General features: G+C 36.3%; 1 protein-coding gene across 2 annotated transcripts in view; it reads right to left on the reverse strand.

Annotated features, from left to right (window-relative positions):
- Nucleotides 1–11535: 11535 nt before the first annotated feature.
- Nucleotides 11536–14280, reverse strand: part of PNPLA8 (patatin like phospholipase domain containing 8) — a 42821-nt gene continuing 40076 nt past the window's right edge. For both annotated transcript variants that reach the window (XM_043872381.1, XM_043872380.1), the window contains exon 10: nt 11536–13324. In XM_043872381.1, the coding sequence (XP_043728316.1) occupies nt 13050–13324 (275 nt within the window). In that variant the 3' untranslated portion in view covers nt 11536–13049. The remainder of the gene's footprint in view (nt 13325–14280) is intronic.

Here is a 14280-nt window from a genome sequence, read left to right on the forward strand (position 1 = left end):
GCATATATGATAGTTCTATTTACATCTTTTAAACTTGTCGTCATGACTTTTCAGGTGTTTCTAAAATGACTGCAGGGCATATAAGATTGTGAAAATTACTCTAAAGAAAGTTGAAGTCTTACTCTGTGAGCTGATGATTATATCTGTGATGGGACGGATGGTAGCAGTATTTTTCCACACACTATTATAGACACCTGGGATGCTCATATTTAAAAGCAGAGACATTACTTTGCCAACAAAGGTCCATCTGGTCAAGGCTATGGTTTTTCCAGTAGTCATGTATGGATGTGAGAGTTGGACTGTGAAGAAAGCTGAGTGCCGAAAAATTGATGCTTTTGAACTGTGGTGTTGGAGAAGACTCTTGAAGAGTCCCTTGGACTGCAAGAAGATCCAACCAGTCCATCCTAAAGGAGATCAGTCCTGGGTGTTCACTGGAAGGACTGATGTTGAAGCTGAAACTCCTTCAACTGATGTTGAAGCTGAATACTTTGGCCATCTCATGTGAAGAGTTGACTCATTGGAAAAGACCCTAATGCTGGGAAGGATTGGGGGCAGGAGGAGAAGAGGACCACAGAAGATGAGATGGCTGGATGACATCACCGACTAGATGGACATGGGTTTGGGTAGACTCAGGGAGTTGGTGATGGACAGGGAGGCCTGGCATGCTGTGATTCATGGGGTCTCAAGGAGTCGGACTGAGCGACTGAACTGAACTGAACTGGGATGCTCCATCGGGAGATCAGGACATAGCCACTCACCCATACTCAAAAAATGAGAGTGGTATAAGCCTGTATCACAAAATTCTTAACCACCTAACTTTCATCAAAACCTCTGAAGTGTATATTGCTTTGTTATACACTATATGTATGTTAGTTTATCTGCATTATATACTAAGCAAATAGTCTGGAGTGTCATTACTTCTGTAATTTTTGAGTGTCAGTATTGGGACTTTTCACATAATTCAGTTCAGGAAATGGAATTCAACATGTTTAGATGTGCATGGATTAACTGCATCCTGACACCAAACAAGTTCATTCAAAATTAGCAAAATAACAGCACCCATGATTTACAAGATGTAGTTTTAACATCTGAGACATGGGGGGAAAAAGTGATTTTAAATGGGTCTTAATTCTACTAGTATTATTTTTTTAAAACGTGTTTTTAAGGCCAAATCTGAAAGGCAGGGAGAGGGGCAAGTCACCCTAGTTTTATTTAACTTTTTTGAGAGACTTTTAAGAATTCCTTAGATTGTTCATATAGTATCACAAACACAGAAGCACGGTGACATGCTTGCTACCGTAGAACATCTGCTTTTGAAAAGGTGGTCCAATTGTACAAAACATAATGAAAGGTAAGACGTTCTTCCTACAGTGAATTCCAAAGACTGTGTATCTTGGCATAAAACACTGGATGACTTTTTTTTTCATATTCTGTTGTTTGGCCAAGGTATGGGTTATTTTTAATTGTACTCAGAGTTCTTTTAAAATTATCTTGATAGGCTATTTAACACTACATTAAATACTTTCTGGGGCAAGGTGTGTTGGGAATACAATGTCACACAATTAATCTAAGATGACACAGCCTCTCTTTCTTCGCAGATCATTGGATTGATTTTTGGCTTGCTGTTATCACTTTGTTTTTACAAACACTGTCAGTAGCAGTACAATCTATAAGAGTGCTGTCCTTAGTCTTTCAGTCACGCCCGACTCTTTGCGAGTCCATGGACTGTAGCCAGGAAAGAGTGCTACCAACTCATAATTGTTAGCTTACTATTTTATTCTTCTATAAGATGAGCACATTTATCTTAGTCTGATCCTTGAAAATTGTCTAAAAATATAAATCAGGTATTATAGTAATACCTAATGTAGATGAGAATAAAATACACAAAGGGATAGTAAGGTGTTTGTTATTTTAGATAAATAATTTAAGAAAGACAACTATCCACCCATGTCCACATTATGATCGATAACCTTCCACTTATAATGAAAAGGTTATTTGTTTTCTCTTTGGGGAAGGATACAGAGCTCAAACTCAATATCAGGCAAGAAATGTAAGACTTTTCTCATCACAACCATCATCATCTCAGTGCTAATATAAAATAAGGATAATGACAGTACCTTGGTATGAAGATTATATGGCAATAAATGTTAGCTACAACTATTACTGGAACTCTCAACCATTTTGGACCATGTAAACTGTTCACATTCAATTAAACTGAAATCTTTAAAATACAACTCACCATATATTGTCTAGAGGTAAGGAGTGAATCTGTATTAAAATTTTTCATCATGAAAGTGAGTCAACATTACAGTCAATACTTCAAAAGACTCAATTAATAATATGTATCTGTGGAATGTAATGAATATTTCAATTGACTTGCATCAGTTGAATAAAGGTTATAATGAACAAGGCAATCAATCTGACTCTTGAGAGACACACATTTATCAAACCCCTGGACCGGCACATGAAAACACTTTCGTTCAGGGCCATCTGTATTCTATGAATCCTTTTTCGGATGGTGGATAGCTCTGCCAGGAACAGAACAAACTGTTTTTTAATGTGATCTCCCTCCTTCCTAGTCATGACAGAGTAGCTGCCACAGATTTGGTCCAAAAAGTAAGATTAAGTGAACAATTCAGTTGTATTTAAACTTGGCAAAAAAAAAAAAAAAAGACCCAGTGAACAAGGGGCAATGAATGCACAAAGAATTCCTCTTGAGATGGAATCAAAATGGAACTTTACAAATATGCACCCTAACTCTGGGCAAAGTATACCCTCAATTTCTGGTGGAAGAAATTCATCATTTATGTCGTAAAGATAAGCAGCTCGTGGTTCTGAAAGGGAGCAATATTGGTATTTTGGGTGGAAGAGTTCATTATGAGAGGCTGCCCTGTGCATTGTATATATAACATTTACTATCTCTGACTCCTGGGGTACTAAAGGCCAGTAGTTCTACCAGACAATCTCCCCTCACTCTCTCAGATTTTCAGATCCTTCCAGGGAGAAGGGTAATACCACTCCTAGTAGAGAACCACTGTGGTATACAAGGACACAGAAAGTATTCACACAATTAGATGTTAGAATTATACTTCACAGATTAAACTTGAGTTTACAGATTCAGTTTAGTAAACAGGACCTGAAATCTCTTTACAACATTTCACAAAATGATGTTCTAGGGAAGACGTATAGAAGAGTCATGGTTTAGAAAATGGGTTCATCTGCCACTTCCTAGCTGGGGTATCTTGGGAAACATTTTCTTTCTAAGGGATAATTATGCTATTCACTTCATAGGCTTACATGTGAGTATTAAAATGTGCTACATAATACATGCAGCCTGCTTAGCTCAGCTCCTGGTACTTAGCAAACACTCAAACGTCATGGCTGTAATGCATAAAGGGAGCAAAGAGGAAGTTTATGCATTTAATAGCTGATTCATTCATGAGGAGCACAAATCTGTCAGAATAACATACATTGGATGAAAAAGGTAAATTATGGCAGCTTTAAAAACAACTAAAAAATAAATCAAGCGGTCAACTTCTGCTACTAGAAATGTCTCATCTGTTGTCCTACCAACTGGTAAAAGAAAAATAAGAAAGTGTGCACTTTCATAAACTCACAAAGCCTGAGATGAGCTTTCATGTTTTTAATTTGTTTTAATTGGTGGCTAATTACTTTACAATATTGTGGTGGCCATACATTGTCATGAATCAGCCACAGGTGTACATGTGTCCCCCCATCCTGAACCCCCCCTCCCATCTCCCTCCCCATCCCACCCCTCTGGGTTGTCCCAGTGCACCAGCTTTGAGTGCTGTTTCACGCATCAAACTTGGACTGGTGATCTATTTCATATATACACATTTCAAGGTGATTCTCTCAAATCACCTCACCCTCACCTTCTCCCATGGAGTCCAAAAGTCTGTTTTTATATCTGTGTCTCTTTTGCTATCTTGCATATAAGATCATTACCATCTTTCTAAATTCCATATATATGTGTTAATATACTGTATTGCTGTTTTTCTTTCTGACTTACTTCACTCTGTATAATAGGCTCCAGTTTCATCCACCTCATTAGAACTGACTCAAATGCATTCTTTTTAATAGCTGAGTAATATTCCATTGTGTATATATACCACAACTTTTTTATCCATTCATCTGCGATGGACATCTAGGTTGCTTCCATGTCCCGGCTATTGTAAACAGTGTTGCAGTGAACACTGGGGTACATATGTCTCTTTCAATTCTGGTTTCCTTGGTGTATATGCCCAGCAGTAGGATTGCAGGGTCATATGGCAGTTCTACTTCCAGTTTTTTAAGGAATCTCCACACTGTTCTCCATAGTGGCTGTACTAGTTTGCATTCCCACCAACAGTGTAAGAGGGTTGCCTTTTCTCCATACCCTCTCCAGCATTTATAGTTTGTAGACTTTTTGATAGACTTTTTGATTCTGACTGGCATGAGATGGTAGCTCATCGTGGTTTTGATTTGCATTTCTCTGATGAGTGACATTGAGCATCTTTTCTGTGTTTGTTAGCCATCTGTATATCTTCTTTGGAGAAATGTCTGTTTAGTTCTTTAGCCCATTTTTTTATTGGGTCGTTTATTTTTCTGGTATTGGGCTGCATGAGCTGTTTCTTTATTTTGGAGATTAATTCTTTGACAGTTGCTTTGTTTGTTTTTATTTTCTCCCACTCTGAAGGCTATCTTTTCATCTTGCTTATAGTTTCCTTCATTGTGCAAAAGCTTTTAAGTTTAATTAGGTCCCATTTATTTTTGCCTTTATTTCCATTACTCTGGGAGTTGGGTCATAGAGGATCTTGCTGTGATTTATGTCAGAGAGTGTGTTGCCTATGTTTTCCTCTAGCAGTTTTATAGTTTCTGGTCTTACATTTAGATGTTTAATCCATTTTGAGTTTTATTTTTTTTTATTCAGAACTGATTTCCTTTATTTTTTTTCAGTGGGTTTTGTCATACATTGATATGAATCAGCCATAGATTTACACGGATTCCCCATCCTGATCCCCCCTCCCACCTCCCTCTCCACCCGATTTCTCTGGGTCTTCCCAGTGCACCAGGCCCGAGCACTTGTCTCATGCATCCCACCTGGGCTGGTGATCTGTTTCACCATAGATAATATACATGCTGTTCTTTCGAAACATCCCACCCTCATCTTCTCCCACAGAGTTCAAAAGTCTGTTCTGTACTTCTGTGTCTCTTTTTCTGTTTTGCATATAGGGTTATCATTACCATCTTTCTAAATTCCATATATATGTGTTAGTATGCTGTAATGTTCTTTATCTTTCTGGCTTACTTCACTCTGTATAATGGGCTCCAGTTTCATCCACCTCATTAGAACTGATTCAAATGAATTCTTTCTAAAGGCCGAGTAATATTCCATGGTGTATATGTATCACAGCTTCCTTATCCATTCATCTGCTGATGGGCATCTAGGTTGCTTCCATGTCCTGGCTATTGTAAACAATGCTGCGATGAACATTGGGGTGCACGTGTCTCTTTCAGATCTGGTTTCCTCAGTGTGTATGCCCAGAAGTGGGATTGCTGGGTCATATGGCAGTTCTATTTCCAGTTTTTTAACAAATCTCTACACTGTTCTCCATAATGGCTGTACTAGTTTGCATTCCCACCAACAGTGTAAGAGGGTTCCCTTTTCTCCACACCCTCTCCAGCATTTATTGCTTGTAGACTTTTGGATAGCAGCCATCCTGACTGGCGTGTAATGGTACCTCATTGTGGTTTTGATTTGCATTTTTCTGATAATGAGTGATGTGGAGCATCTTTTCATGTGTTTGTTAGCCATCTGTATGTCTTCTTTGGAGAAATGTCTGTTTAGTTCTTTGGCCCATTTTTTGATTGGGTCATTTATTTTTCTGGAATTGAGCTTCAAGAGTTGCTTGTATATTTTTGAAATTAATCCTTTGTCTGTTTCTTCATTTGCTATTATTTTCTCCAATCTGAGGGCTGTCTTTTCACCTTACTTATAGTTTCCTTTGTAGTGCAAAAGCTTTTAAGTTTCATTAGGTCCCATTTGTTTAGTTTTGCTTTTATTTCCAATATTCTGGGAGGTGGGTCATAGAGGATCTTGCTGTGATTTATGTTGGAGAGTGTTTTGCCTATGTTCTCCTCCAGGAGTTTTATAGTTTCTGGTCTTACATTTAGATGTTTAATCCATTTTGAATTTATTTTTGTGTATGGTGTTAGAAAGTGTTCTAGTTTCATTCTTTTACATGTGGTTGACCAGTTTTTCCAGTACCACTTGTTAAAGAGATTGTCTTTTTTCCATTGCATATTTTTGCCTCCTTTGTCAAAGATAAGGTGTCCACAGGTGTGTGGATTTATCTCTGAGCTTTCTATTTTGTTCCTATGATCTATATTTCTGTCTTTGTGCCAGCACCATAAGTCTTGATGACTGTAGCTTTGTAGTATAGTCTGAAGTCAGGCAGGTTGATTTCTCCAGTTCCATTCTTCTTTCTCAAGATTGTTTTGGCTATTCAAGGTTTTTTGTATTTCCATACAAATTGTGAGATTATTTGTTCTAGTTCTGTGAAAAATATTGTTGGTAGTTTGATAGGGATTACACTGGATCTATAGATTGTTTTGGGTAGTACACTCATTTTCACTATATTGACTCTTTCAATCCACGAACATGGTATATATCTCCATCTATTTGTGTCATCTTTGATTTCTTTCATCAGTGTTTTATAGTTTTCTATATATAGGTCTTTTGTTTCTTTAGGTAAACTTATTTCTAAGTATTTTATTCTTTTTGTTGAAATGGTGAATGGGATTGTTTCCTTAATTTCTCTTTCTGTTTTCTCATCATTAGTGTATAGGAATGCAAGGGATTTCTGTGTATTAATTTTATATCCTGCACATGTTGATTCTTTTGAGCCACTGTTTAAATTCATCACTGGCTCCTGTTCTAACTAAATACATTTCAGGAACTTCTACACTTGAGAGTTTGTTAATTGCTTAGCCTATGTAAAAGGATTTTGTTTTATTAGTTAGTATCAACACAGAAATCTACAATGAAGAAATATGAAAAGGAAAGCACGCTAACTTCTAAACCCAAAATCTAGCAAATGTCTTAAGTATCTACCACACTGATCTTCTCTAAAGTAGTCTATAATTCCTGTTTTTCCTGATTGAGACTGAACACCAACCCAACTCATTCAATCAGAAATAAATTCAAAACATTTTACATAAGAATAGGGAAGACAAAATGTTAAACTCTAACTCAGTAACTTACCAGTTACTGAGCACCTGCAACAATAAAATATCATCTAATGCAGAATTAGATCTGATCTTTCTCAATCAATATTATTTCCTGAGAATTAAATCCCTTACACCAGTTAATTCTTACACAGAATTAACTGTAACATTTAGTATATACACATATTGCTGTACAATTGGAATTGCACACTTAAAAATACTTAGAAATAAATTCTACAAAAGGCGTACAGGATATATACACTGAAAACTATAAAACACTGTTTAGAAAAAAATTTTTTTAATCTAAATAAAATGGAGATAGTCCATGTTCACTGTATACTTCAAAGGACAGACAATTGATCAATACTGTTAATATGTCAGTTCTCTCAACTTAATACACTCAGTGCAATCCCTATCAGAATTTCAGCTCTGTGTATGTATGTGTGTGTGTGTACATGTGCTCCAACAAGCTGATTCTAACATTTATTTTGAAATGCAAAGGAACCAGAAAAACCAAAATAAGTTTGAAAAAGCGTAAGTTGAAAGAATTCTGTCTGATTTTAAAAGTTACATACAGCTATAGTAACAGGACCTGTGGTACCAGTACAGAATTAACATACAGGTCAATGGGACAGAAAAGAGAGTCCAGAAATCAACTCACAAATATAAGGATAACAGACTTCTGACAAAAGAACAAAGACAATTCAGTGGTGTGAGGACTTTTTTTAAACAAATGATGCTGGTGGTGTTGGTGTAGTCACTAAGTTGTATCCGACTCTTAAAACCCCATGTACTGTAGCTTGTCAGGCTCCTCTGTCCATGGGATTCTCCAGGCAAGAATACTGGAGTGGGCTGCCATTTCCTTCTCCAGGGGATCTTCCCAACCCAGTGGCTCAGATGTAAAGAATCCACCTGCAATGTGGGAGACCTGGGTTCGATCCCTAGGTAGGGAAGATCCCCTTGGAGAAGGGAATGGCACTCCACTCCAGTATTCTTGCCTGGAAAATTCCACAGACAGAGGAGCCTGGCGGGCTACAGTCTAGGGGTTCACAAGGAATTGGACATGACTGAGTGACTAACAAATGATGCTGGCACAACTATTATCCGTATGCAAAACAGAGAAAGAGAGATTTGACCCTTATTCACACCATATAGGTTTCCCAGGTTGCTCAGTGGTAAAGAATCCGCCTGCCAATGCAGGAGACATGGGTTCCATCCCTGGGTCAGGAAGATACCCTGGAGAAGGAAATGTCAACCCACTCCAGTATTCTTGTCTGGAGAATCCCATGGACAGAGGAGCCTGGCGGGCTACAGTTTCCATAGGGTTGATAAGAGTTGGACATGACTGAGTGACTGAACACACATGTACACATATACAAAATTAACTCAAAAGAATAAATTGATAACCTGACCATCAAAATTAAAAACTCATATGCATACTTAAAAGACACTACTGAAAATATGAAAAGACAAGCCACTGACTGGGAGATACATATTATCTGGCAAAAGACTTGCATCTAGAACATAAAAAGCTTTTGCACAACTCAATAACAAGAAAATAAACCATTTAAAAATGGGCAAAAGAGATGAATGGATATTTCATAAAAGAAGACATACAAATAACTAATAAATACCTCAAAAGATACTCAACATCAATAGTTACTGGAAGTATTAGTTGCTCAGTCATGTCTGAATCTTTGCAACGCCATGGAATGTAATGAGAAAGAGCCAACTACTGTTATGTTACAGCCTGGATAAATCTCAGCAACATGCTAAGTGAAAAGAAAACAGATGCAAAAGATTATATACTATATGATCCCATTTATAGGAAATATGCAGAAACAGTAACTCTATACAGACAGAAAGCACACTGGTTTCTGGAGTAGGGGACAACAGTAGGCAATGGCTATAAACAAGCATGAGGCAAGATCTGTGGATGACGGCATTGCTCTAAAACTGGACTATTTGATGGTTGCACAACTCCATAAATCTACCACAAAGTGTTGAACACTTGCAGTGGATAACTTTTTTGGTGTGGAAATCACATCTCAATCAAGCTATAAAAAATGAAGGAAAAAAAAGATATATCACGTGAAAGCCAGAATGATCCAATATGGGTGATGTAAAGGGTGGAGTCGATCTTGAAACAAAGACGTCAGTTAATAAATATTTGCAAAATGAATAATGAACTTTTGAACCTGGCTACTTGAGAGAAACAAAAAGTTCAAAATGTTTATGATTTTTCTCTTTACCTCATTTTTATTTAACTTTTTTTTTGGCATGTGTGACCTTAGCTCCTAAAATCCTCTGTAGTAAAGTGCTGAAATATGGAGTCTTAACCACTGGACTGCCAGGGAAGCTCCTTATTTAACTTTCTTTTTTTTTTTATTATTAGGGATAATAGTAACAGTACCTCTTCCACAGGGATATAAATAATATAATAAGATAGTGGACATAAAGCTTTCAGCATAGTGTTTGGCATGTAAGTGCTAGATATTAGCTAGTAATAATCATAAAAACATTCACATTTCCTCAATAGATGTGAAAACACTTAAATACATTTATATTTCTCTACTTTCAGAGCTATGAAATTTCCCTTACAGTAAAAATGGAACTACAATCTAATAACTTTATTGGTTTAGCTGCAAAACTATTGACAGTAGATACATTTTGGTTTTTCATTTTTCAAAATATAGCCACCTGCAAGGCACACATTGCTGTATTTTTAAAAAATCAAAATAATTTTAAAAATGAGATAATTCACTAGCATGAATGAAAACTAGTTGATTTAAATGAATTTATCAAGAAGCATAAACTGTGTGCCAAAGACATCAGTTAAATCTTACGAGAATAAGTGATATGAATGAATAAGTAGGAATATCCTAATTTCTTCTTTGACTGACAGACATTTAACTCATTTGATCACTGTTTACTTTTATGTTATCACAGAATTATTCCATTAGAAGGAACCTAATTAGGCCATTATCTATCTTTAAAACTTTAAAACATTCTTCTCATAAAGAACTGATCGTACTTTAAAAACAGTCCAATAAAGAATCCATAACCTACTTGGTAGTGTGTCTTCATATTTCAGGAGAATATTCTTTTCTTCTGTTCTTTTCTGAAAAGAAATCCACTCTGCTTTTGGATCCACTGGCTTCATTGTAAAGTGAAGGTTATCTCAGGTGAATGACACAATTCTTCAGATAACCAGTTTCAAGCACAAATGGGGACAACGGAAAATGGGTGTGCCACCCAACTGAGTGCCTTTTGTTGGAGAGTGAGAAAAGCAGAAGCAACAAGAACAGAGACAGGGACATGGGAACATACTTAGATGCCACGTGTGTGGTTCCAGAAAAAAGCTTCAGCTAAAGTACCCTGTGATGTTTAAGAGGGAAATAATTGGTCAAGCAAAAAAAAGGGATGGAGAGTTAACTTTAGCTATAAAACAGATGAACTGCATCATGTTAGGACAAGAATGTAATTTACAAGTATGTAAACTGCATTAAGTAATACTTTTAATGTACTTGAACTTTGCTATATTACAATATAGCAAAATTCAGAATATTTTGATTTCTAATTATCTGCATTTTTCTCATATGTACAAGTTCTTCTAGATGTATATGAATATGCAATATTTGTGGTCTGAAATGACTGTTTTACACTATCTTTAAAAATCAACGGTAGCTTCATAGTTACTTACACTGTGTCTAGAAAGTGTAATTTGGACGTTACAAGGCGATGCTTCTAGTCACATTAACTAGCACTGATACTTATGGAATATTCAAAACTGTAACTGGAATTTCTGGGTTGACCAAAAAGTTTGTTCAGGTTTTTCTGTAAGATGTTACAGAAAAGTATGAATCAACTTTTGGGCCAACCCAATATTTCTAGAGCATAGCAGGTCAGGTAAAATTTTGAGCCTGGAACTCTAGTGGTCCCAGTCCTTCAGTCATTAGCAGATTCATTCCAAGTGAAAGGAGAAGGCAGTTGTCAGAAACTGCTGGGCAGGAAGCGGGGGCTGTGTCCTCTCAGACTGCATGCTCAGTATTCCTGACTCCCCTCCCTCTCAGAAGGTTCCTTTGTCATCTTCTTTCTCCTAGATAAAGTGTGGCGTGGGGGAGGGAGAGGTGCAGGGTGTAATTATAACCCCAGCCAGGCTCTCTCCATCCCAGCCTAGATGCCTCTAAGGACAACTCTTCCCAAGGCACCATTTTTAATAATGGATAACATCAGCAGCAAGTACAGAAGTGAAATATTACCAGCACAGCACTGATCACATAAATAAGAACAGAATTGTCCAAAAAAGACTGAGCTACAACTTTTATTTTCTATATTTTTAAAATAATTGATGAGTTGGATAATTTATTACATTTTCTTTCTGAAACAGAGAATTCTTTGCCTCTTTGAAAAAAGCAGATATTTTACCTGTGTAGGACTGAAAATTCATTTTCACAACTCTTCTAATCTTTTGCTTCTATATTTGTAGAATTTTCTTTCCAGCTGCCCTAAGAGCAAATAAAATTTTAGAGCTAGCTCTTCCCACTTTCCCAGAATAAAATATCTGAAGCCCAGAGAGGTCTTCCACCCTGCTCCAAGTCAAAACTGAAGGACTGTGCATCAGAGCCCAAATTAGCACCCAGACTCTCAGCTCCCCCAGCATCTGTGAACCACGCCTCACTGGCTCTATGCAACACTATTCAAAGACACAATAACGGGTTTAGCTCTAGTTTATGTAGAGAAAGCAGAGGACACTCACCTCTTTTCATTTCTCTTGACAAATCTAAACGTGGTAAAGGATTTACATGGCCGATAGATAATACAACAAAGATGAATTTGGTTAGCATAACCAATGATGCAAGTGGCTGTGTATATTATTAATCTCTGTGAAGTCTAGATGGTTAAAGGAGTTAAGATAAAACAAGCCTGACATTTTTTTCAAAGCATACTGTTGACAGAGCTACAAAGAGATGACAGGCTACATTATAAATAGTAAATAATTAAAAAATGACTTCAGCCTTTTAACAGATTATTTCAACAGTTTATTTTTTGCCAATGATGGGGTATTTCTTCACTAAATTCAAATAATTAATTTTATATGAATGAATGATAAGCTAGAGCTAGAAAACTGACACACAGCATTACCTTGAAATTTTAGGGGGGGAAAGTGGTTGACTGGAACTTCACCTATCTTTTGGAACCAAACAATGTTGAAATAAACATATTTGGAATAGAAAATGGTATCTGGCTCTTTCATATTTCAAATGCAAAATTCCTTTGATAGAGAGAATTCCATTTTTTTCTGCATCTGTTTAGATCACATGACAATCGTAGGAGGCAACATTTGGATCATAGAATGTAGCTATCAAAAACCTAAGTATAGTTTAAAGTAATGAAGAAGAAATTAGGTTTTCCACATGAAAGAAAATCAATGATCAAATAAATTTAACATGATTATGGTGACTAAAGTAAAAATACCAAGTATAATGTGATAGTTTTCAGTTCTTGTTTGGCACATATATTAATAAATTTTCAAACATCAAACAATACAACATTGATATGTACTAAAACCAACTAGGTACAGTAAGATTCCTAAAGCACAGTTAATTATTAACATCATAAAAACCTAATTTCCATATGAATTCTGTAACCAAGTACATTCTCTCTGTACTGTGCGAGCTGGTCCAAACACTGTATTTTCAGGATTCCCCAGAATTCAAGAGCATTTTAGAGATAAATCATGCTGAACCCCACGATTCCTTGTTGAATTCTGTGGATCTTCTTAACAGGCATTCAGTTAGGAGACTACACGCACACACTCATCACAACTTTGAAAAGAATGGAAGGCCTTCATACATGTCAGTTTTTAATTTTATCCAATCATTAATTTTCTGCAGAGTTGTTTTTTCTTGACTTAATATTTTTGCAAGTTTTTTCATTTTTTCTTCATTTCTTTCTATGTACTTCAACCCTTCCAACTGCAGCTGATTCAGCTTTTCATTTCGACTTTCATCTAGAGGTATGTTTTCACACATAACAGGATTAAATCTAAAATAGGTGTCAGGAGGTAACAGACCATCAAGCATTACATGGACTTCTGTTAAAACAAAGAGAGGACAGGGCGAATTAAAAAAATCAAGTTATTCTGCAATGATCTAATTTTATGTTTATTTAAATTATCCTATTTTAGGCAAATCAGAAAGCCTGCTTATTTTTCACATTCTAGCTAATTAACGGCAGGAGTAAAGAACGGGTAATACTGAATATAACTATGAAATGAAATTCAATTCCTGATATGTACCGTATAATTCTCTTAAATTAGGATCCCAGCTCCAGGACTCTCTTCTCTGCTTTCGGTCATACTGCTGAGATGCCTCTTCAACCTTCCTTTTGTTGTTTTTTAATTTCCTGAGGTCATCTTTATTGAGGTATAATTTATATACAATAAGGTTAATAAATTTTAAATGTCTAAACTGCCAGGTTTTGACAACTGTATACACTTGTTTGATCACAACCACCATGACACAGAATATTGTCTATCACCCCAAAAGCTTCTTCATGCCTCTTTATGGTTGATTCCTCCCTTATCTTTTGCCTTTTCTAGAATTTCATATAAACAAACTTACAAATATATACATAGCTCTTCTGTGTCTGGTTATTGTTTTTACTCAGCAAAATGCTTTTGAAATACATGTTGCTGTATGGATCAATAATTTCTTCCTTTTTATTGCTAAGTGGTAATTCATGTAGGGATATTACACAATTTGTTCTCTCTGGTCTGGGTCTGCTTCTCTTCAGTTTTCAGCTGTTAGTAATAATTCTAAATCATTTTGTGGATATATGGTTCTGTTTTTCTTGCATAAATACTCAGGGATGAAACTGCTTGTTCATATGGTAAAAGTTTACTTATCTTATTAAGAACAAACAACACTCTTCCAAATGGTTGCACCGTTCTGCATGTCAACCACTAGGATTATCTGAGTTCCCACTGTTCGTATCCTTGCAAAGACTTGATATTGTTGGTCTATTTTTAATCATCTTAAAGGGTGTGTA

Source organism: Cervus elaphus, chromosome 18, assembly GCF_910594005.1.
Source record: "Cervus elaphus chromosome 18, mCerEla1.1, whole genome shotgun sequence".
Taxonomy (NCBI): domain Eukaryota; kingdom Metazoa; phylum Chordata; class Mammalia; order Artiodactyla; family Cervidae; genus Cervus; species Cervus elaphus.